The 25,820-nt window shown below is 44.8% G+C and overlaps 1 protein-coding gene across 1 annotated transcript in view; it reads right to left on the reverse strand.

The window, feature by feature from the left end:
• The window catches only part of LOC140687211 (uncharacterized), a 59,435-nt gene extending 38,876 nt beyond the window's left edge, over nt 1–20,559 (reverse strand). Inside the window, exons 1-2 of the mRNA XM_072943526.1 lie at nt 20,288–20,559; nt 15,640–16,211 (exon numbers count right to left, since the gene is read on the reverse strand). Coding sequence (XP_072799627.1) covers nt 15,640–16,064 — 425 coding nt within the window. The 5' untranslated portion in view covers nt 16,065–16,211; nt 20,288–20,559. The remainder of the gene's footprint in view (nt 1–15,639; nt 16,212–20,287) is intronic.
• Nucleotides 20,560–25,820: the final 5,261 nt, after the last annotated feature.

Below are 25,820 nucleotides of genomic sequence, written 5' to 3' on the forward strand. Positions count from 1 at the left end.
AGCACTGGGAAATATACACAAAATGTTATGATAAATCACAGAGAAAAAAATGTGACAATGAGTGTGTATATTTCCATGAATGACTGAAAAAATGTGCTGAACACTGGAATTTGACACAACACTGTAAAATGATTATAAATCAATAAAAAATGTTAAAAAATAAAAATAAAAATAAATAAACAAAGTTGCAAAACAAAAAAAATAAGAATAAAGTTATAAAAAAACGCAGACTAAAAACCACTGCACCCTAGGTGCTACAATTATACTAAAAAAAGAAGTGTTTCTATCAAATATTCACTATATGCCAATCACAGAGACAACCACAAGTCACCCCTGAAGCTTCACGTGTGATTCTCAACAACCCTACTAAGTAGACACGGATGAGAAACCCGGCTCTGCGGATGAGGAGACGGAGCTCAGAGGAGCCGGGGACGCTGACCGTCCTGCTCCGTGTGACACCACATCAGCCCAGGGCAAGCGCTGACAGTGCTGCACTGAGGGGACACCCAGCTGCATGGACCCTTGGGGTACTGGGGAGTCCCAGAAAACACTAAAAATTTTTCAGTGAAAAACCAGCTCAAATATATTACACTGTGCCGCATCCCTTAAACAGGGAACGTGAACGAGACCTTTTTGATGCGTCCATGTTCTTTCTGCCATCATCAGTTACTTGCCCTCACTGCGTGACCAGTGATGATCTGGACCCCATATGAAGTGCACTCAGATGGCAGAGCTTTTAATGCTGTTTTATGAAGTTTGTAAGACTCTGTCTATGCCTCACACTGGTGGTCATCCATCACTTCTCACCAGTGTGGACATACCACCTGAAATCATTCCTTTCTGCTTTTTAAAATCCCTTCATCTACTCCAGAATTTTCAATAGCAAAGAAGTAGCTAAACCACAGACAGTGGACAGCTTTTCACCAAATGGACTCGAACAGCCCATCTGACTACCTGGAAGCCCTTTTCTTCTATTAAACCCACTTCCAGGTACTTCATCATTTTCTGATTGGTGGACTCGGCCTCTGACTGGCCTACTCAGAGAGCTCCCAACCTCACATCCAGGGGTGGGAGAGGACCCTGCTGTTGGGGGAAATCAGTGAGGAAGGTGGACATCCTTCAGCCACGTCTGCATGGGTAGAAGTGCCACAGCGTGCTCAGAAATTATACCGTCATCATCCCTGGGCTCCCATGGACTGGTTTCACATTAACCAAAGTCATGAGACACTGATGGAAGAAAACCAGAAACTTAGCTTATTAATGTAACAGAAGACGTGAATCTATGAACCAGACTGAAATATCAGAGTTCAACCATGAGTACATTTTCTCCTCCACTGCCCAATAACGGGCAGGCAGTCACACGGCAAGCATGGACAGAAACGGAGCAGGAAGGGTTTCTAGATTAACTCAATGAACTAAATTTCTATTATACGAACAGATCTACTGCCCAGAAGACAATTAACGCCAATCACGGTGCACTCTCCGTTGACAGCGGCAAGACATGACTATGAGCACCCATGTAACTCTCCTTTCCCTGTCCTTTCTAGGCTAACTGATGCACAGAGGTACAAAGATTCAGGGATGCTGATAACGCTAAACACAAAAAGCCCATCTCTGGGAGCCTCAAAACCAGACAGCCAGGGTTTAAATACCAGCTCTGCCACTTAATAGTTCTGTGATTTTGCCAACTTAATTACCCTCTGTGTGCCTCAATTTCCACACTGTAAAACTGGGATAAAAATCAAACCTTCCTTACTCGCTTGTTGAGAAGATTGAAGGATTCATTTCTGTAAAACTCTCAGAAAAGAATGTAGCACATTTTGGGTGTTCAACAAATGTCAACTTAATATCAAAGTGATTTACAAGTCTCCCCTCTAATCATCTTATGTGTTTCCTGGCTAGCCTAAGTCCCAAAGAACATCCTTATTTCTCCTTTTATAAACAATTGGGGAGTACCCTTATGTTCCATCCAACCACCTGTTTAAACTGAGGGAGGGGATGCCTCCTAACCACTCTTTTGGGCCATGGAGAGTGCTTCTCCCTTCACACCTCTGGCCCCTGGCCCACAGCTAGCACTCATCACACTAACAGAGTGAGGTGTGAGTCCGGGGAGACAAGCGGGGCATGTGAAACCCTTCCTTTCACTCCAGTGTTGGTCACCATTGGGAAGCACCTGGGATGCTCAGCTCCATGGCAGGAAAGCCCTGTGCATGAAGGGGCAGGTCCTCTCAAGGGAAGGCTCGCTGTGGCCCAGAGCTACATGGGACAGGGTGAGTCTGTATTTCTGGGACACAGTATCATGACACGCATTTTCCCACAGCCTTGAAGTTCATGAAGAACGTGGCTTCATCGGTAACAAAGAAGACATTTATCGCCTGTCTACTCTTTTGTGTCATCTCTCAGTTGGCTGCTGGAGACAACATGTGTATAAGTATTGGATCTCCTTAAGCCCCAAAATATATGAAGTAACAAATAATTCTGTGGCTTAACATTGGTTCAGGGCGACTGTGTAACTGTCCTGACTCTGCTGATGCTAAATTATGGGTATAGGAACTATGGAACCTCCTCAAATATCTTTCATCATAAAAACAGCTCTTCTTATTTTCCTGTTTCTTAGTAATTGCCAAAGACTCCCAAATGATGGCTTCACACAAAACAGCAGCTAAAGTTTAAGAACCCTCTTGACATACTCACTGTGGTAAACGCTGCACATAATTTCTAATTCTCACAATTCTACAATTCATATATGAATGTCCCCATCTCACAGACGACGGAGAAACTCAAAACGAACTGTCTCAGGCTCACGTGGCCCAGTGGCAGCACGTGCAACCAAACCCAAGTCAAAAAACTACACCCCTTCTTATATGTACCAAATCTCCTACCACCAATTAACACACAGCGGCGGGGTCAAAACTCAGGGAACTCAATACACTTTTCACCTTTAAGGTCGTCCAGATGCCGCTTCTAGCTGTTTTATAAAATCCCGGCTCACTGGTTTCTAACACTAGAAGAAAAGCCCGATTTTGCTATTGTTTGCACAGCAAGTCTGAAATGTTCACAGTGAGATGACAGAATAAATCTAAGATATAAGCAGAATAACTTTTCCAGGTAGACACACATAAAAGACATTGGGCTCTTCTGAAGCATTAAGTAAAGAAATCAAAATAAAATAAAGTTATTTAAGCCTTCTTTTACAAACAGGAAAGTTAAGACTGTAAGAAGTTGCAACAGTGCCACCTATGGCTAAAATGACCTTCCAGGTTGCCGGGAAAGATGCAACACAAAAATTGCCTGTAGGATCAGAAAGGAGAATCAGATAACTAAAAGCTTATGTAGCACATACTGCACTTTGATTCGGGGGAAGGGAGGGATATTCAGTATTTAATTTGATACTGCTAATACTCCTGAATATAAACAGAATACATAGGCTTAAGGAAACTCATCTTATAAGAGGAAAGAATCCAGTTCAGCCACTTCATTTTACAGGAGGGGAAACTGAGACATGGAATGTGTCCTCCTGGCAATCGGCAGCAAAGACATCCTAGGCCTCATGTCTTGCACTGTAGCAAAAACCAACAGATCTGTACTACGCCTATGTTCATAAAAGTCACGTTTGTATTTTTCCAACAGTAGGTTATCTAATATCTTGCAAAATATTTCTCAAAGATCCAGGATATCATACAAGTTTGTCAACATTCAAAAATATTTATTTACATAATAAAACAGCATGAGCTTTATTCTCTCTATTAAAAAAGTAACGTGTCAAATCAATGTTTTGATATTTTAAACCTGTTAAGAGTGTAGAAAAAAATCAAAATTTTCTTTAATCACAAAAGAGAGGAGCTTATTTCCTGAAAATGATCAATGTGGATTTTACTAAACTTAATTGATCTAGTCAGAATCCCACGAATTTAAATATCTGAGTGGATGGTTACACGGCAACATAAATTCTGATTTGTAACAATACATATTCTGTGTAAATAATCTTCAAGGTCATCTGATTAAGGCAATTTAACTAGTCCCTGTCTCAGTAGAATGATACAGATTTCATTAAAACTTCATACTACACCAAAAAAAAAAAAATGAATCCTTGTTACTTTAAACCATATTCAAATATATCATACATGTACTTATTAAATATGCATCAGAAATAAGCGACACTCTTTAGTATTCAGAGTTGATCAATCTAAAATTTCTGTCATTGTGACAGCACACTTTTATTAAGCACCTCTTGGGTTCTTTGTATACAAGGCATCTACCTCTCACAGTCAGACAAATTAAACAATATTACTAAAATTTCACAAATGAGGAAATGTACTTAAGCCATGAAAACAACTTACATATTCATCAACAGGAAAGAAAAGAGTAAAGACTTTACTTACAATATTCACTGACAATCTTTTCTTCCATATTAAGACTACATAAAACCAATTCAGTCTTTGTAAGTATTTCTGTCAATAAGGGCCACTAGAGAAAAACAAGTAACATCAATAGCAGTGGTTGAACTTTCAGAGCCCACTTCTCTTTTGCACTATAATTATTTTTAATGTTATGTTTTTAGTGCTTACAGAGCACTAAAATATAAAATTAACTTTTTAAGTAATTACCTGAGAATTAAAAATTTGTGAAAATAAACAATTGTAATTTCTGCCACTCTGTCTCACCTTCTCAATGGTGTCTCTCCTTTGAAGGCATCATCAAGCTGAGATCACTAAACTCGGCCATTTATGGAGTCACAGGTGTTTGGGTAACCACTTAACGGGAGGCTGATTAGAGGAGCAATTAAGAAAGCATCCTGTGCAGCCTGGGTTCCAGCACCGAGCTAGCCACAGCCTGCTGCGTGTAATTTGGGACAAGCTGCTCCATCTCTCAATCCCTCAGCTGCAAAAAAGGAGACACTGATACCTACAATCAAACACCTGCTATGAACTAAAACATGAGGAAAGCATTTTAGCCTTAGGTAGGTGTCCACTCACAGCGAGTTTGGTCATTATGATGATGAGGATGCCTGTTAATAAATTAAGCTAGACCACAAAGGAGAAATCACCTTAAAGGAGAAACATTTTAAGTCAATGAGCATTTCTTTTTGGATGGATTGCAGAATATTCTATTGATTTCTTTAATAAACCAAATTTTGTCCATTAATTATAGATTTACAGGTTCATGGACAAGTCTCCAGAAAAAGAATTAGAGGCCTCTAAACTCTGTAAATTAAGAAAGTAAATTAAAAAAAAAATCAGGGAGGAGGTTATACCTCATGTGGGAGAGTATGTGCTTAGCATGCATGAGGCACTCAGTTCAGTCCCCAGTAACTCCATTTAAAAACTTTGCTTTTTAAGAAATGGGGAATTAAAGCAAAAAGATGGAGGAATACAGACGTTTTTAGAGAATCATCTCAGATTTAAGATGGGGAAGATACCATCTATTTCTCAGAGGAAATTTTGAGGACTATGTAAACTGGTCTGAGATGTCTAGTTCTTTAACATTATTCATGAATTCATATTACCAAGTCATAAACTACCTGATAATCAACAGTGGTGATACTGATCATAACAGCTGCCATCAGGGATCGACCTCCTGCTAGGACTGCTCTGTTCTGACATCTCTGCCCCTGAGGCCTCACCAGACTGACAGCACTAAACTAGGTCATTCATGAGCACCTCGTGTAAGTCCTCCATTTGTGCTTCTGACTCTCCCCTCACCAGCTCCTCTGAGGGAAGCACTGTTATCATCTTACCCACTCACAGATAAGGCGACTGAGGCACAGAGGCTAATCCCGTTCCAGGTCACATTGGCATTAAAGGACGTCTGTATTTCTGCTGTTTTGCTTTTGACAAAGGAATGTGAGATATCAATTCAAGGCAGACTGTTAAATAATCAAGTCTGTCAGGTCTTCACCTCAAAGAGCAGATACTATAAATTCCTGATGTAGGATGAGGCTGCCGCCACAAACTGACTCAGCTTGAAATTAATATCCAAGATGAAGCAGCGGATACACGTAAATATTCACGATTGTCAAGTCTGCTCACGGGTCTGGGCCCTTCACTGCCTGAACGAGGGTGAAATCCCCACCCGTGTCTGGGAGAGATGCACGGTGCTTCCCGGGCTCACCCAGGCTTCACGGGCTATTTCCTCCCACAGACTGGCCTCAACGATTAAAAGCTCTCAAGGTTTTTACACCATGCAAAACAAAAAGACATTTCTGCAGATGGAGCACTTTCTTAGGCTTAAATCTTTTTTTGCCTACACTCACCCAGGGGGAAAAAAGAAACATGACTCTGCAAAGTCTCTGACCCTCACCACTCACAGGAGTAGAACAGCCACAGCAGAAGATGGCTCTTCACATTGCAGGATGAGAACAAAATAAAGATGCCCCAACAACAGGCACTCCCAGACACAGCGCTCAGCCGTCTTCTGCAAACTCACGGTTGTGTAGCACTCATCACCTTCTATTTCCAGAACACTTCATCACCCCAAAAGAATCCGCCTATCACTAGCAGTCACTCCCTAATCCCCCTCCAACCAGCCCCTTCCAACCATCACCTGCTCTCTGCCTCTGCATGTGCCTTTTCTGGGCATTTCAGATCACTGAAATCAACAATATTTGACCGTTTGTGTCTGCTTCCTTTCAATTAACAAGCTGTTATCAAGGCTTGTATATTTTGAAGTGGTATCAGCATCTCTTTCTTTTTTTTTTTTTTTGAAAACGTCAAAGATTATTAGAAGGTGGTAAGCACTATCAAAAAGAGTAGAGTGGAGCATAAGTGATTGGGTTTCAAAGGGAAAAGTGTGGGTTGAACAGTCAGGGTGGACTTCCAAAATCAGGTGGCCTTTTTCATTTTCCTCTTTTTTTTTTCTTTTTTATTCACTCTTACGTGTGAATAATCTTCCACTACATGGAGATACTACATTCTGTTCATCCATTCAGCAGCTATTTATGGACGAGTTCCAGAAAAATGAGTGTAAGAGTTGACTAGCATGGATGGCATTTAAGCAAAGGGCAAAATGTGCTTTCAAAAAAAAGCCAACAAACAGAGGCACAAGGAAATTCAGTGCGTTTCTGAGCAAAGTGCTTGCTTGCTTCGGCAGAACTACCGTGCAGGACTGTGGCGGATATTGGCAGGAGTCACGGTGTGGGAGAAACCTGAGAAGACTCCCCACTGCAAGTAGCTCAGACAATTCTCCTCCCTCATCCTGTATTGTTAGAGCAATGTTTCTAGGTTACTCATATTTCAAGTAATAGCACTTTAACTGCACATCTGATCACCTCCATCAGACCACCTTTCCTCCAAGCAACAGAAAATCATTCAATGACCTGAGCAGCTCCAGGACATAATGGTGATGGATTAGGGAGTCCTGCAGCATTCCAGCCTGCAGGCACAAACCCCACATGTGCCCTGGTGATGTCCAGAAAATAAAATGCATGGAAATATCTCACTGTTTGTACACGACATCTGCCCTCAATTTGCCCCAAAATCATGCTCGCAAAGCACTAATCAACCCTCTCAATACAAAAATAAAAAAGCTAAGAAGGCAAATTTAGGCTCTTCCATTGAAAACCAGCAACCATCACTGCCAGTATCTGAGCTGGAATGCTCCTGACTTTGAAAACCACTGCGCAGTTACTTTTCAAGCGTGAAACTCATATATGTATTCCACGTAGATGATATTGCAGTAGGATTTTTCTTTTCAAAATTTCCAGTTGCAACATTAGCACAAGAAAGTTTATGTATAGGCTTTAAAAAAAATCAATTATCCTCCACTTTCTTAATTTTGAACTAATTATTATTTTATAAATGTGGCTATGCTGCGTATTATAAACCGTTTGGTTTCTGAAAACAAGACCTTTATGACCTCACTATTTCAGAGCAAACTTTAACGATTCTTTGAGAGGTGGGGCCTGGGGCGCCCACTATCAGCTCTTTAAATACTGACAAGGATGTGCTATTAAGTAATGCAAAGGCTCTAACTTCACATTAGCTCAGAATGCAAAGAAACTACACCAAAGACTTCCTTAAAAATTTTATATATTTCTTTTCTTTTGAATATTAAAGTTCTTAAATGATAGATTTTTTTGAAAAAGACAACAGCTGTATTAAATTTCCTCTCACCAAGAAAGCAATCTTTATGAAGTAAAAAACCCCTATGGAAATCGAAATGACAGGACGTTTCTAGCTAAGTGAACATCCAGATCTGAACACAAACCTAAATCCGATCAGATCTCAATCGAACGAGCTCTACAAAGTCCTGGGCAACCCTGGAAATTAGCTCTTTTTTTTCCAAATGTTGGCTGAGCTAAGATCATCACACTAGGCAGGGAAGGAGAGAAGAGGAAAATCCACCTGGCGGCCTCCATCAGTTTTCTTCCAGCCACAAAATGCCTCTAGGGTGGCCCGCTAACAAGCCCCCCATAAGGAAAGCCGGCATCCACACTGCCCCTGCCATCCCCAAGTAGCCCCGATGCCCATATCCCAGCCTGTGAATTGTCTTCTAATGATCCCCCAGTTGGTGGCACCCACCCCCTCTTCCCCGCTATACAAACACAGAGAGCCACGGCAGCCTTCCCAAATCAGAAATTTGATTACATCAACCCCCACTTCAAACCCTTTAGAGGCTCCCTGTTAGAGTTCTAGCCCAACCCCAGACCCTGCTCGCCCATCCTCACCTAAGTACACAGGTCCCCAGTGACCACAGGGGCCCCTGACCTGCTCCTACTTCCCACTTGCTCCAGTCTCATTTTGACTGTTTCCAAAGGAAGCCTTCCCTCCCTCCAACCTCCACAATTTGTTCCTCTCTTCCTAGAACATTCTAGGCTAAGTAAACTTCTGACAATGCTAAGCTCTCAAGAAGCAAATACATTTTGCTTACTAATGTGGCTACACCCTCTCTCCCCTAGACTCACAGAAGTGCACGTGTAATGAATAAATGAATGACCGGTTGGGTCTCAAAGGGACAGACATACCTGCTCTCGCCCGTCCCGATCCTTCTGTCTGTAGAATATCAGAAGCAAAACCAGAAGTACCTTTCCTGAGGGTCACTTTCTGTTGACACCCTTCACTGCCTACTGTGTCAGTTCTAGTAAAACTCAACTTCTTCCAAAGCCCTACATCCCGGACTCTCTCCAGTGTCCTCCCCAGCAGGGGCTCCCTCCACCCTGGACCGCACAGGGCACTCTCCACGGGTCCCCACGCCAAAAGCCTCCAGGCCTCTGCCCGGGCTGCACCTGCGACCTGAGCCACATTCTTGACTCCTTCTCTTGGCTGACTCTTACTCTGTCCTCACAACTGAATGTAGAGCCCATTTCTTCCAGGAATTCCTCTCCGATAATATCCTTTAGGTCTTGTCTGGGCTCTATCTATAGCAGCAGTACATGGTGACCAACTGGGTGTTTGCCCGCTCCTTTGAGACCACGAACACTTGGGAACCACGTGGGAAGGAGTGAGAGATTACAAGACGGTTGAGGGAAGCAAAAAGCAGAAATCACAGTCCAAGTCCCAAATTCAAGGATACTTTCTCAGAAAAAAGTATAAACTATTTCACACGTGTGCAATTTGGCTACTATTTTTGTGGCTTGTGGACAGCAAGAACTTGGTGTTCTAGTCCAAAACCCAGGTTACATGCAAAGAAATGTATATATTCATATCCAAAGGAAACAAGAGCTGCTCAACAACAGTTTGCAGTTAGAACTGAAAGGAACTTTGATAAAGGCAATCTCTCTCTCTCTCTCTTCTTTCTTTTCTGGCATCATATAAATTTAGAAGTATTTGCGTGACTAACAGATGGCCCGTGATTCTGCACTGGAGTGTTTGGGGCTGAGGAAGCCCAGATTAGATTCACTCTGGAAATGCAATCACACCAACACACTGATAGGTGCTGTGGTGGTGAAGCTGATGTTCCAAAGCAGGCAACCTTATTCTGTAAGAGAACTCTAAATAGAAAGCAAGAAATGCAATGTCCTATACTGAATTTCATTTGCTATATGGGCCATTAACTGATAGTATATCTTGACTAATTAAACCCAAAAATAAATTGTCAACGTCGGTTTTCTTCATCTGACCGTTTTATGCTAACATCGGATATTAAAACCTCACTCCATACGGAAAGCTCAGGCTTACGCTGCAGCACAGTTACACCCCGTGGAAGAAAGCCGACCAAGGGAGAATTGGAGAGTTTCCCTTTAGAAGCTGCGAAGTGTGGTTTTACACCTGTATATCATTTGCAACCACATCATCGACAATGGAGTTAGACGTTACCTCTGTGGGGCGAAAAGCACTGCGTGCTTCAGAACCATCAAAGAACGCTGAGCTTTGTGAAACAGTCCTGAGGCACTTAAATCATACTTTTTCTGAAAGGCTCCAAATCTGACCCACTTCACCATTCCAGGTATAACAGGGAAGTACTGGAAACAGTAGAGAGAACATGCCCTTGAAGTCTGACAAGGCTCTGCTTGAATCCTGCTACAGCATTTATCAACCGCTAAACAAACCAATTCCTTAACCCCTCTGAGAAGGCTTCCCAATCTTCAAAAGGGGGCTGCCATCGCCCAGCTGGGAGTCATGGATGTGAATGCAATACGCAAGTAGGGCGGCCGACTGCTACCTGATACGGGGCCTGGCTAGTTTCCCTCCGCTGCCCTTCTGCCCCTTTAAACTTGCACTGATCCCCCTGGTAAGGATCAAGCCCCCGGAACAGACTGCCCGTATCTTCTGTGTATCCCTGGATACATGACTTACACTTAGGAGGCCAGAAAAACAACTGCCTCCTACCAAGTCACTAACAATATTCTTAAGAGTCTGGGTATTTTTAACTCTATTTTTCAGGGAGACTATTCCAGAACTTTCCAAGCACCATTCTCCAGATTGGCTCCCCTCCCAGTGCCCATCCTTCTTACCTCAGATCCTCTGTCTGACTGCCTTCTGTTCATGGGAAAGCAAGTCCGGTAGGGTGGGGACTCCCTAGGCCTCCCTCCCTCCCTCACAGGTGACTGTGAATACCTTCTCCCCACTCCAACTCCAGCTTCTGAGGATTCTAACCTTCTGGATCCTGCAGCCTCTGCACCTTCCCAAGACACACACGTGGCCAAGACTCTCCCTTTGGATTTCTTTCTGGCTGGCCCTGCTGACCCCCAGGCCCCTTAAGGATAAATGGGATTGCTCTGAAAATGACAAACGCCGCTGGCTGACACACCAAAGCTGCATGGTCTGGGCTTTCCTCCAACCGAGGCACAGCCCTCCCCTCCCTCAGCCTCAGTCTGCAGCTCTCGAGATGATCTAATTCACATGCAAGGCTGTGAACACCAGCTAAGAATGACGACTCCCAACTTGTATCTCTAGTCCAGCTCCTTCACATGAGCCCCAGTCTCATAGAGCCGAGTGCCTCTTTGAAGTCCTAACTTGGATGAAAAATGGCATCTTAAAAATGCCTCATGTCCACCATTTACTCTGGAATTCGATTCCTGGCAGGGACCTCCCAGACTCCCCATTTTAGTAACAGCCCCAGCACCCACCTAGTTGTCTCAGGTCACATTCAATTTCCACTGTTCCCTCCCCCCGGCCCTGCCCTGGAATCAGTCTTGTTATTTTCGCCAATAAGCCGATCTCAAGTGTGGTTTTGCAGGGACCATGGCCGGAACCCCACAAGCTCACAGCATGGTTCACTAACAGTCCGCCGTAGGGTGCTCCCTGGAGGTGGAGGCATCTACTGCCGCTGGTCACCTCAGAAGGCACTGGATTCTCACACAGGAGGCCCAGGAGAAGGGACTCAAGATTTTCCCGTGGTCTGAGCTTTGAAGGGCCCGAGGTCTGGGGGAGCTCCTAATTAGCAGACACACTTGCCAGTGAGCAGATGAGGATGGGGAACCCAGGGAAGGCTGTTCTCACTCCAACTCCTGGGCTCTCGGGAGCCACGGGAAAGACCTGTGTCCAGGGTACAGCCCGGCCATCACAGATCCCAGCCTGCATTTTCCAACCCGGACAGCCTAGACTCCATCTACTTGCGACACTTACTTCTGTTCTGTTCCCCACCCAGAATGTGATGGACTCATTCAGATATTCTTGCCTGTCTCAAGCGAGACAAATTCAGTGAAAAATGAAGTGTCCACATTTGGACCAGAGCATGAAAGGAGAAACAAGGCCTCATGGTCAGCATGATGGTGGCGGCCAAACCCTTCCACCGGGTGAGATGAACCATGGTGAGGGTGAGAATCCAGGGTCCTAGGTCGGCCAAATCATCTTCCTTCACGGTTGTCTGGGGTGTTGGAGACTGACTACCACAAACTAACGACACGGCTGTCAGTGGTGGATGTCAGCTGCAACAGAAACGGATTCAACTCTTTACTGCCAACATGGCTTAAATGTAAAGGCCGGGGCAGGGAGGTCTGCACGGCTGCTGAGGCAAACCACAGACCCAGCTCTGAATGCCCACTGGCTGGAGCAGAGAGGAAACTACGGCCCTTTTAGCTGTCCCTGTGTCCAACAGATCCAGCTGAGCCAGCTACTTAGGAGAAGGTCATGTTGTCCTGATACCCAGAAAAACCAGCCTCGTAAAGGGAACAAATAGTGTCATGGATTTTACACCCAATTCTGCCCCTTTATGAAGGCAAAGTAAAGTAAATGGCACGGGGAAGTTGAATGCAAAAAAAAAAAAAATTAAACAACCAAACAGTGACTGCTTCCTCCAACAGTGTCCCCTGCATCTGCTCACCCCCGAGCCGGCCACTTCCTCACCAGTGACCACCGGCCAGGAAGCGCCGTCACGCACGTCACACAGAGACAGCCAGGAACCGTGGGCCGAGCACGTTTGTGTAAAAGCAGGAATCGAGCAAGATGCTGCAGAATTTGACTTTACAAGTTTAAATACTCCATGAAAAGAATCCCTCAGCAGCCGCCTAAATCAATTCGCATCTCACTTATTCAAAACAATGAAACAAATTTAATAAGGGGGCATTTGTCACCAAATAAAAGGAGGACCAAACAGGTCCCTCAAAGCAAGGATTTTAACAGGTATCTAACACCAGTGGGTAATGTGCTAACAAAGCAAATATTCCAAAACATTAGAAAATACAAAATGACTAGGATAATACATGGATCAAGACAGCTGTTAAGATTTTGCTTTTTAAAGCGATGGAGACAGTATGGAGGGCAATCTGGCTATTTCCAATGCAGGGTGTGCACAGCCCACATTTTCAGATGCAACTACATGCTCACTGGGCAGTACAATTGAAAAAGGAATAAAGAAAAAGGAAAAGAGGAACAAGAGAAAACTAGAAACACACAAGAACAAAAATGATTTTGACAGCATGTACAAGAATTTACGTGAGTGTGTGAGGCCAGGGACGAGGGGATGGTGAGACCCACCCTCACCTCCTGCTCCAGGGAAAGCAGGGGCCTGAGGGGAGCGGCGCTGCCGGGGGACCCCAACGTGGTCAGCGCCCCTAACCAAAATTCAACCTACAAGCTTCTAGGCAGCTTTTGAGCTACAAATTGTGGTCGCATTTCAGTCTGGACCGTTTTACTCACTTCCACCAAGAGTAGCAGGAGAGAATTAGGCTCTGCTCCTGTACCAAAGAATTGTTTAAATAATTAATGACTGTGGAATACTAAAAGCAACAATGGGGTAAAAGTGACTGGAGGAGAATGTGCTTGACCCGAGCTCACTGGCTGCGTTATCTCACTGACGTTCAGAAGCTGGCTGAGCCCTTATGGTACCAGAACAGACAGACCCAAAAGGAGGGAGGTTTAATGCGCTGCTGTATTTCGATACTGGGAGCCATGCCTGGTACACGAGGTTCTGGGTAAACAATGGGGACAGTGTCAACCACTGTGGGCTAATTACACATCCGGCTACTCCGCCAAGTCCCAAGGGCAGACTTCAAAAGACAAAAACAATATGGCATTCTCTCTGGTGGGGCTGCAGACTCAGAGACAAGCATTTGTTGAGCAAAAATGTCACCAGTGCCTCCTATGACAAAAGAGGAGGCACTGGCATGGGGGCTGGGGCAGGGCTCCAGGCTTCCACTGCTCACTCACCGGTCTGTCCAGGGGGAGAAGTGGTCCCTGCTTATGTTGCACCGATGCACCTACCTTGACTAATGCCTGGGGCCTCAGCAGGGGTGGACAGGAGAGGTGAACGGAACCAGACTTGGTGTAGCACGGTGCTGGCAGCTATGCCCTCAGCAGTGCCCAGGCTCCTAAACATGCCAGCTCATCTTAAGAAGCAGATGGGGAGTGCGGGCATGTAGATCACAGGGCCCTGAGAGGACAAGTACAGATCATGGCTACAACATGCCTCTCCCCTTCCTTAAGTCATAGAGGTATATCTGGGAGGAACAGAAAATTCATCCAGAGCCCGCTACATTGTCTCTCGCAGGTGGGACTCGTGTCCCCTGTGCTTCTCACACACAGGGCTGGTCTAGACATTCTTTTTATCAATTCTCTAGCATCTTCTCCTCCAACTTACCAACAACCAGAGAGTAGGATCTGATCTTAGCTAAGTTCAAGAATCACAGAGCACTTCCTTCACAGCGGGCCCAGAAACATGTGCCAGGTTCTCCGACCGTCACCTGTGGGACCACCATGAGCCCTCTCCAGACTCAAGGACAGAGGCCGTAGGCCGGGGGAACACAGCTTCCCTCACTCTCCCCAGCAAAGGTTTCCACGTCTCGGAAAAGGCATCTCACCCTCTTCTGCCTGAGGGACAGCACGACAGATACACCGGGAAACAGAGCTGAAGTTGGGGGGGTAGGCAGCCCAAAAGAGCTCGTCTGTACTTCCGAGGCAATGTGGGGCCGTTGACTTAATCACAGGGACAAACTGAGAATGAACATTTCCCTGCTCTGTCCCATACACCGTGATACGCCTTTCCCTGCATAAGGAGTTCATTCGGAAGTCCCCGGCGGTGTTTCTGATGTCATAACTTGGCATGGAGGCTGTCGGGCAAGAAGAGAGGGCCTGAGCAGAATAGGTGCTGGGCCTGGGAGGCAGGAGGCACCGGCTCCAGCCCCAGCTCAACCAGCTCCTCGTTCTGCCTCTCAGGGTTCAGCATCTCATCTATAAGCAAAGGGATGAGACTGTCCCAGGATAGGCTGCCCAACAGAAATGAAATGAGAGCCATGTAAAGAAAGTTTCCCATTTGCCACGTTTAAAATGGTAAACAAAGAAACAAACAAACAAAAAACAAATACTAGAAACTGATTTTAAGAACAGATCTTACTTAATCTACTGTATGTAAAATACTATCATTTTGACATGTAATCAATATAGGAAGTAAAGAGATAGTTTATATACTTTTACTAGACAAGCCTCAGTGTCTGATGTGCATTTGACCTACAGCACATCTCAGCTCAGTCCAGCCTCCTCCCCAGTGCTCCTAGCATCAGTGGCTTTGGCTACTTTATTGGACAGCATCCCCAGGGGTCCCACCATGGTCATGGCTGTAAAGCGGGAGTAAGTGTCCACACTAACCCTAAAAGGATCTCTCTGAAACAAAGGCGGATTCACTTTGAAATGTCTGTAAACCGGCGGGCTGCATCTCCATCCCCCCTTGGCTACAAGACAGACTTCTTCCTTGCTGATCCCTTTCTGGATGTAGGGAAGCAATCCGGCACACAGCCAGGGTGGACTGGCCTCCAGGTAAACTTACCTGCTGTCTGTGTCCAGTCTCATGAAGTCCTCCTTCTCAAACAGGATGCAGAGGAGGGGGATCTTGTCCCCAGAATTCTTGGGGCCACCATCCAGCCACTTGGACTTGAGCAAGATGAAGAGTGACTCAGTGAAGTCCTTGATCTTCTTCTCCACCACCCTGCAGTCCTCTAAATTTGAAGGCAACGTCGGTGCGTGGCTGCTCGACTTCCTCCACATGCAGTACAAAGACAAAGAGCTGAGAGTCATTATCGAGGTGCCATACAGCTCCTCTGCACGTGGAGCTTCTCCAAGGCCTTGGCAGAGAGACAGTCGGTAATGGTGACAAGGCCCACGACCTTGCGGTGTTTCTGGAAGACGCTCCACCCATTCTTGGGCACATAGCGGTGCCTGTAGTGAATACAGAGTGTCCACTGGGAGCCACATGGGCTGATATGGCTCACCGAGGTGAGTAGCTGATAGATGCAAAAGAAATTCTCCTCTGAGATGATCTCCATGGTTTGGACTACAACGGGAAGAGTCTGGTGGTCCTCAGCACACTGCACGTAGTCAGGGATGCTCATGTTGCAGGCCCTGCCGAGACAGGAGAGGAGATCGAGGTACATACTCTGCTGTGTGCTATGGGCCCATCTGGGTTGCGGTGACCTGGTGTGTACCAGCCAGAAGGCAAGGGAAGCCAAAGCAAATCCGGGGGTACAGTTTGTCCTCAGAGTCTGCACATGGCTACTGTAGCTCGGATCACATTACCCAGTTTTTGGTCTAGGCTTCCTGCCCCTGCAGAGAAGGGTCATTCCTTATTTTATATTTCCAAGCACCTAGCAAGGCTCTGATATAAAGTCACTACTCAAAAATGCTGAATAAAGAAATGAACAAAGGATATGCTTTCCCCAATCCCCTTCAGCAGAATATAAAGAAAAGGACCACAGTAGGATCAAAAGATCTGGAATTCTATTCAATTTATTTGAACCCCTTAGCTTCATAGTAATGGATAAGAAAACTTGCCTTGGGGTAGAGGGTACTGTTCATTGGTGGAGCACATGCTTAGCATGTACGAGGTCCTGGGTTCAAACCCCAGTACCTCATTTTAAAAAATCAAACAAATAAATACACCTAATTTCCCTCCTGAAAAAGTATTTTTAATTCAAAAGTCAAAAAACACCTTGCAATTGACACAACATCGTAAACTTGACTATACATCAATTATAAAAAATCCTTGCTTTTCAAGAATATATCTGGATTACGGATGTTTGCAAATGTAAAACGCCTAGGGTACCACCTGCATAAAAAGTGGTGACTGTACAAATGTACTATCCCCCCTTTATGAGCTATTCTTCCTTTGGGGGAGTTATAACCTCTCAGAGCTAATTTTCTCAGTTTAAAAAATATAAACATTACCTGATTCTCAGTACTGCTGAAGAATCAGATAACCCTAAGAAAGCATCTGACCCACAGAATTCACTCAATAAATGTTTCTTGAATGAATGAATAAACAAGCAAAGTGAATGCTGCTCCCTGCCAAAGACCATCATAATGATACTTCCTGATAATCCCAAGCCCACGTTCACCAGACTCTGCACTAACAATGTGTGTGACCTGGGCAGGCCTGTGTGCTTCTCTAAGCCCCAATTTAATCGTGAATAGAAATGAGGGCAATAACACAAACCTCAAATTATTAGTGAGTCAGTAATGAATTGTACCCCAATATTGCAAGATGGAACCATTAAGGAAAACTGGGCAAAGGGTCCATAGGCCCTCTCCATATAATCTCTTACTACCACATGGGAATCTACATTACATCTCAAAATAAAAAGTCTAATTTTTTAAAGAGGTTTTCGAGGTTAGGTGAGCTCACTGTCTCAAATAAGGAACACACAGTAGAAATAGGACAATGCCCAGATCATGAAATGCACCCAGTTAACATTCCCACTGAACCCACTGGTACCTCCAACTTCAGTGCAAGATAATGGGTCCTCGTGGCAACAGGCCACAGCACCTGAAGCTAACAAAGCTAATGGTGTCCACTTCCAAGAGCCCATGTGACCACCCTTGTTCTAATTTTCTATTTGTAATTTTTTTCTTTTCATTAAATAGAAACACCCAATTCCATAGAATTCTTACCAGATATCATGATGGCAGCCCTTCAAAACCTGACCACAGAGATCATGATGGCAGCCCTTCTTGGTGAAACAATAAAATGAATAGCCATTTTCACAAGACCTCTGAGTAAATCTACTAGGGAACTTCATCCTGGACAGAGGAAGAGGACTGGGGAGGAGGGGGCATTCAGGGGCACAGATAACCATGGGCCACCTGTCCCACGATGGACTTTAGACTCACCCTCACCCTTCAGGAACTACTAAATACACACAGACAGAGTGCTATGGACAAGATTTTTTTTTTTTAAACAAATCCCTGAATCCCTAGCAGGTCTTGTTTCTACCCATACACAAATGGCTTATGTGCATAATGTTTCACAAAAGCCTTAAAATATTATCACCCCAACTTGACACATCAAGAAACTGAGGTAGAGAAGTTTATCACATTCTACAAGATTAGAGAGAGGCCACGTCAGACACCGTATTTAAATCCAAGCCCCTGCTCCAGTGCTCACACTAGAAAGTGTGACATACTGCCCCTTTCCTGCCCTCTCCCTGCAATCAATCTCTGAATAGTCTTTTCTGTGTCACCTGGAATCACAATCACATTCATTTTCCACAAAGAGCTATGTCACTCCTTGGAGGACTTTTCAAAATCTAAAGGGTTGGTTTGAGAGGAGAGATTTACATTTTCTGTTTCTCAAAGGAAACATGGCTTTAAAAGAAACTGGAAAGTAGTTATCTAGTCTAAGCCCTCATTGTGCAGAGAAAGAACCGGAGGCTCAGAAGATATGAGGAAAGGGCCTTATTAACAAATATTGCCTCAGCGCAGCACCAAGCCAGACCTGGCACTTCTAGGGGAGGATCTGGAAGGCCCAGGAGAATGAGTGTTAGAAAACAGAAAGAGAAGAAGCATACAAGGCCCCGTCTCTTCACCACCATAACATGAATTTCCACCAAATTACCCAGAATGGGTGCAGCCAATATTAAGTTTGTCAAAAGAGGTTATAGAATTCTCAACCATAGTGGAAATTCCAACATTTACTGTGCTTTTTTCCCAGTTCAAGCATCAATTCAGTGGGCACTCTGTACCAGGGACTACACGAGGCCTGGGGTTCTCCCAAATACAGATCTCTATTACCACGTGTGCAAACCACATTAAGGCCACCAGAAGAAAAGCGCCCACAGATAAGATGGTATTACTGAAACTGAAAGCAGCAAAAGAGCATATATTACTAGGGAAAAAGGTGCTCCTAGTAATGGACTCATGGACATAGAAAGCAAACTGTGTTTAGCAGGCAGGAAAGGGGGGATTAACAGATACAAATTAGTAAATATAAAATAAATGACAAGGACCTGCTATATAACACAGGGAACTATATTCAATTTCTTGTAGTGATTTATACTAAAAACAATCTAAAACATATATATATACATATGCATATGTTTATAACTGAATCTCTGCTGTACACTTGAAACTAACATTGTAAATTGACTACACCTAAATAAAAAATAATTTTAAAAAATAAGTAAAAATAAATGCAACGCCATTAAGAAAAAATAAAAGAACTCTCTAATCCCCTTAACTGTAGGTGGTCGAGAAATCTAGCTGCAAACACCAAGTCCACTGGATCACTCCAGCACTCGCTGTCACTCTTTCTGACCATCAGAGAGTCACTTGCTTCACTGAGGTTACTTTTCTCTTCTGTGAAAGGCTACAGTTGCAACTAACAATGTATAGAATCTCATCATTCACAAGCCCAAAAAGTAGTGAGGACTTCCCATGGGCCAGGCTCCGGTCAGATGCAAAGATAGGGTCCCAGATATATTCATGGGTAGAAGAAGTTTATGCCATAAAGGTATAAATTCTTCCTGTTTTGATAGACAGATTCATTTCAATTCTTGTTAGAATTCCTACCAGATTTTTCTTGGAATATAACAAGTTAATTTATGGTCAGGAATAGCCAAGAAATTTCTTTAGAACCACCACTTGGGAGGGGTGGATAGGTCATTCATTTCCACTGCTCTTTCTGAAGTGATGAAAACGTTCTGGAATAATAATGGATGCACCACTGTGAATATGCTAAAAGCTGCTGAATTGTACCATTTAAATGGATGGAATTCATGGTGTGTGAACTATATCACAATAAAACTGTCCTATGAAAATTATTTCTTGACAATTATTTTTCAGTTTATACACTAGTCTGTCCCACAATTTAAGAAAAACAAAAAACCTAAACAAGCCAAACTATGCCAGGAGCACTTTAGGACTGCAATATCCCTGGGTCTCCAAGGCCTCTGGTGGTGCTGTTCCTGTAAACACACACTAGCTGGGCTGGGCTAGTTAGGGACTGTAACTATCTTTTTAAAATCGACGGTCACTCCTTTCACCCTGGGAGAGGGAAGGAAGGAGGATGTCACAGCCTCATGCCTTCAGCTCATTTTTAACAGAACCAAGCCCTGCTTTCACCACTGCAATCCCTCTCACTATAAAAACACGTGACATCAACAAGCACCGCCATCATAACACCTGAAAGTGTTAAAAGTACTTACTTGCGGCAGAAACATGGAGGGGGTAGACAGAACCTCGCTTAGCAGTGACGCTCCCTTTTCCCGACTCCACCAGGAGAAGCTGGGCGTTAGAGCCAGAGGCTTTCAGCCCAGGTAGCAGCGCCCACGCCACAGAGCTGGTCCTCAGGGAGCGGGAAAGGGAGAGCAGGGCAGCCCCGGGGTCGCGGGGCAGGGAAAGCGGGGAGGGGGACGCGGGCTGCAGCCTCGCTCGGAGGACAGCCCCAGCCCCACTCCCAGGCGCCCGCCCCCGTCCGGGTCCGCAGACCCCGCCCGCCCGGGACACAGCCCGCCCAGGGGCGGGGACGGGCCGGCGGACGAGGAGAGGAAGCCCGGGAGGAGAGGACTAGGGGGAGGGAGAGGGGAAGGGGACGCCAGCCGCGGACTGAGGGGATCCCGGCTGGGTGAGAGGTGGCAGGTGCACACCAGGCCCTGGACACTGTGGCCGGGGCGCCGGGGCAGGTGGCGCTGGCAGAGGGGTCTGGCCTGAGCAATTCATCTGAACACGGGCTGACTAGCGCCCTTGGGGTCTGTGAAAGGCGGACCGCCCTACCGCAACCGCCTGACCCCTTTCCCGGGAGCCCCCCACCTTGCACTTCCACAGTCAGAGGCCCCGGCCCCAGGCAGGAACCAAAGGCCTACCGGGCGACGTAGTTGAGAAGCCTTTGGGCCCGATCTCCGGCTCGGATATGGAGCTCCCAACCAGCGGACCACTTGGCACTGACTGCGCATGCGCAGGAGGGCCAGCGATCCTCTCTGGGTTCTGTGAGAGAAGGTGGGACAGCGAGGGAGGGAGAAGATGGGAGCGGGTGGAGAGGACGGGAAAATTGGAGGGATACAGATGGACAGGATGAGCAGAGAGAAGGAAGGGATCTGGAGAAGGGAGGGTCTTAGCGGAGTTGGAGAAAAAAAGCTTTACCTCTGGGGCACCCCTAAGCGGCAGACCTGCCTCTGTACCCTTCTGTAACCCTTCAAGCCCCACAGCTCAATTTTACCACCGTGATCCAACCCTCCATCCGATGCTTCTGCAGAAACCCTAGGGAGATCACACCCGTTGCCCCCACGCGGAGCTGGGTTTTCTGTTGCTCTGAGAACCAAGCACCCGCAGGTGTTGTCGCTCAGAACTACCTTGGGAAGAGCACATATTCCCCTTTTACACGCTGGGAAACAGGCAGGCAGGATCTCTGCCTTAGCTCCACTGTCCCAGGTGTTGGGCTGGCGGGGAGCGGGATGGTACAAGATCAGAGCCCCAGACAGAGCAGACTGCCTGAGTGTTGGTGCATAGTCCCCATCCCTCCTGGGTAAACCATACCCAACCCTAGTGGAAACATCAAGGGCTCACAGTAGTTCCCTGGGTGTGGGACAGCTGTCCTCATGTGAAGGAAAAGTCCAGCTGGGCTAACAAGCTAAGTCACAAATCTAAGTGTGATAAGTGTCCGTTTACTGATCTAAATTATGCTGGGCTATCTCATATATCTGAAGTTTAGTGTCAGTTTATTGGGCTAACAACCTAACTCGTAATTCCAAGCTCAACAAGTGTCAGTAATGTGATCTATTACAAATTGATAAGCTCCAGTGTACTTATTCCTTGCTTTTTGTTCTTTGAGCCTTATTGGCTAATCCCCCCTTACTTGTAATTAAGCCTTTAAAACCTCATGTGCACGTCTTGGAGGTACTCAAAACTTCAGAGCCGAAGCCCCTCTGATCCCACCGGCATAATAATTCTGAGCACTCCAACACTCCGATTGGTGCTTTTTTCTTGGCTGGCCTGTTTCCATAACACTCATCTCCAGTGCCCCGCTTTCTAGGCAGATAGGAGTGTTACCAAGTCGAAATTAATTCTCCTCAGTGCAGGACAGGCCAGTGCAGGACAGGCCAATAAGTTGGGAGACCAGATGTTGGGGCATGGAATAGCAAGTTTCTGTAGACCTAGATGGCAAACTAATGTCCTGGAAAACCATCTCCCCAAGTCACAATTCAGGCTCCTTTCCTATGTGCTTGGTTAGTGCAAACTTCTTAGTGTAGGAATTCCTTCTTGTTAGAATCCTTTGTTCTTGCAGCTATCTGCGTGGGTCAGATCCCTGTAAACCTCCAACAAAAGAAACGTTATTTTCTATTCTGCAATTTGCTATCTTTTAATGAATGAAAAAGTGTTAAATATCCTTAAAGGTCAGAGCCTTCAGAATAGGGTCTCCTGTTTATTTCAGGCTCTAGGCAACATTGTTTTACAAGCAAGATGAAGCCTAGGTGACAGAGCATAGGGTTAAATTCAAAGGAACAAATCTAATATGGAGTCAGATTTGTTCTGTTCTATTACTGTGGCAGAAGCCACTTGAGGATTTAAATCCCTTTAAGTTAAAAATAACTAAAATTTTAAAGGAATTTACATACATAGGTGGGAATGTGCAAAGCATATCTGGAAAAGCACCCAAAGGATAGTAAACAGAGGCATCTCCAGAGAGGGCTGAAAGAACAGAGGATGAGGGAAAACTTCTTTCACTTGTGTATTTTTGTGCTCTGTTTGAGTTTTTTTTTAAACCATTTCCTTGTATTTCTTTTTCAGATAAAAGAAATGTGTAATGGAGCAAAGGAGTAATTAGCTTAGCAAATACAGCAGCCATGGAATCACTACTCATCACTTTTGATTTAAGCCAGAAAGCATTTTTTGACTCTCTCCAATGTGCTCTGTCCTGTTTTAAGACTTCTATTAATATTATTATTATTATTATTATTATTACTATTACTATTACTATTACTACAAGTACTACTACTATTACTATTACTATTATTACTATTATTTTATGAAATAATAACATGGTTTACCTCACCCCTGCCCATGGTTGGTGGAAAACCAACCGAGTTTTTCTTGAGTTGTTTTCCAAGGAGTAGAGATGAGTTTATAAACAGAACACATCTTCAGGGTAAAACAGGCAGAGTGCTTTTCCAGCAGGCCAGAGAGCTATGAAGTGTTTTCAACAGAGGCGCCCAGAAGCTGAGAGAGAAAGCCTCCAGGACACTACAAAAAGCTGCCCAAACTGCCGTCTCCATGGTACTACTGAAATAGGAAAGAGCAAATCTGACTCCATATTTGATCTGTTTCTTTGAATTTAACAAAGCCAAGTTAATATGCTCCGGTCTTTTCATGGGTTATGATGTCACAGAGGAAACGGACAGGTCAACAAGGAACCACTCTGCCGTGATCACGGAGCCGGGGAAAGGGATGGGCTGCAAGATGTATGAAGCAGCCGCAACTGTGCCTGTGCTTCTAGGCAGGTATCCAAAATCGCCTCGACAAGGTGTCAAACATTTGTGCCCATGACCTCATCAACAGACATGTATTAAAGACAAATGGAAACATATAAAAGGCCAATACCCTTGCTGGGTACACCGTCCAAAGAACAAAGTCTCAGTTTGACAACTGGCCATCTCGGTTCCATGGGATTCATTCTTGGAGAAACTTAAAAACCACTCTTCTGTCCTCAAGACAGAATATTTGTCCTATCTTTGGCTCAGGGATGGAGCACGTTCAAGTGAACTTTAAAGTCTGCACAGATTTGACTGTCTTTTTCCAGGTTCACTTGTCCATTCAAAAGAGGCCTGAGCTAAGTCCATCCTCCGTAAGATCTAGTCCCTCCAGTGACAGCTCATTGAGCCTGCAATTAAAAGCCAAGTGAACAAGACTGTCCTCAGCTAAAAAGTTCACCCATCTTTCACTGTTTTCTTAATCTCCTCTCCTGGCTAATTGCAACAGACTAACACCTCCCTCCACCAAGATACCCAACTATGTCATTTTTCTCCCCAAAGAGAAAATAAGGTCCATAAAAGAGGAGACAACTCCATAGTCACCTCTGAATTCTTAGCATATAGTAATGTCAATAAATACAACTCAGATTATTGCTAGTTTCCTTTAAAACCTTTCTGGTTATTTGAATGAGACCTTGGAAGAGAGGTGTTTGCTGTCCAGTATCTTGATCCACAAGACTCTGGAGGCCTTTTTCGGAATAGCTGTTCACTGATTCATTCAAAACACAACTTATCAATCAAGGAGTAGCTGTGCTTTTCTGCCAGGAGTTTGTGGTCACTCTCATGCCAGAACAGCTTTAAACTATATCCTTACTTTGGATTTGTTATTTTTCCCCTCTTCCAACACAATTGACTTTTCTTACTCTCTTGTCTTGAGGAATTTTTTTTTCCTATTTCACCCTTTAGTAAAGCAAGATTCTCAGGATAGGCTTGGCCCATTATATGATCACCCATCCAACTCCTAGTGTGAGAGGTCTGGGGCTCACCTCCTTCCCTCCTGTCAAGGCAACTGAAAATCAGTTCAGGAGCCAACCAGCACACCACGGCTTCTAACGCTCACGTATCTCTCAGAAACCCTGCTTTCTCAATTGTCTTGGCTTCTGAGAATTTTCCCTCACTTTCTTGACAATTAGTTGTGCAGCTTGAAAGATGAGGAAGAAAGGTTTTATTTCTCAGTCAGCATTTTAAGGAACTTGTGTAATGAAGGTTTTCAGGAGTTTCTAGAACCCTCCATTGCCGAGACAGAAAACACACCAGACATTTTCTAAATTTAGTACTCATGTGCATTTTTTCTTTGCTTTTTTTTTCTTAACTGCTAACAGACATTTTTTAATTAAAAAAAATAAGGCCCCAAAAAGAATAGAACACTGAAGGGGCAAACAAAATTAAAGGGCAAAGACAGAAAAATGATAACTACTCTACAAAGTTAATATAATACATACACTATGTATCAGATCAGCAATTCTCAGTAACAGCTAATTGAAACATGACCATGAGGTAAAATTTCTCTCCTGTCAGGACATGGCCAACAGAAAATACAATTAAACCAACAAACTAATATCCTAAGTCTGGCGAGGTACAGAAGTCTACAAGCTAAATGTGTCTTATTCTAGAAAAGAGGGAGTCTCACCAGCACTTTTCTGTGGAGCCTGAGCCCACGGGAGAACGGTGAAGTGAGCTCTGTAAGTACCCAATTAGCAAAGTGAGTGATGAATAAATAGACGTGAGCTTTGATGACAGAGATGATACTACTATTCGTTTGTCCTTTAAAGTATGACTTCACGTTCAGTGATCAATACTTCGGCGTCCTTAGGAGTTGAGATTTTAGGAAAATGCACAACCTGGGCCCAGATCTCCTCTTTAAGCTCGTGACACTGCAGTTAATTGTCTCAAAGGCAGCTCCAACTCCACATGCAAAGAGCTGACTTCACGGTGTTCCTCCCATAGGCGTCCTGCCCAGGGCCCCTGGTCGGGGGGTAAGGTCTCCCTGCGTCTCCCAACTCAGGCCCATTACTCACAGATGTGAATGGACCCCTCCTTCAGGGACCAGATATCCTCAGTCACAGAGTACCACCACCCTCAACTGACCTACCAGATACTCACTGGCACTCACTCAGCACTGACTCTGTGCTGGAGACCACGCTGCACACTGCACAGTGTATCTCACTGGATCTCCACAATAGTCCTGGGAATTGGGTACATCACTGCTTCAATT

Source organism: Vicugna pacos, chromosome 19 (genome assembly GCF_048564905.1).
Source record: "Vicugna pacos chromosome 19, VicPac4, whole genome shotgun sequence".
Classification (NCBI taxonomy): Eukaryota; Metazoa; Chordata; class Mammalia; order Artiodactyla; family Camelidae; genus Vicugna; species Vicugna pacos.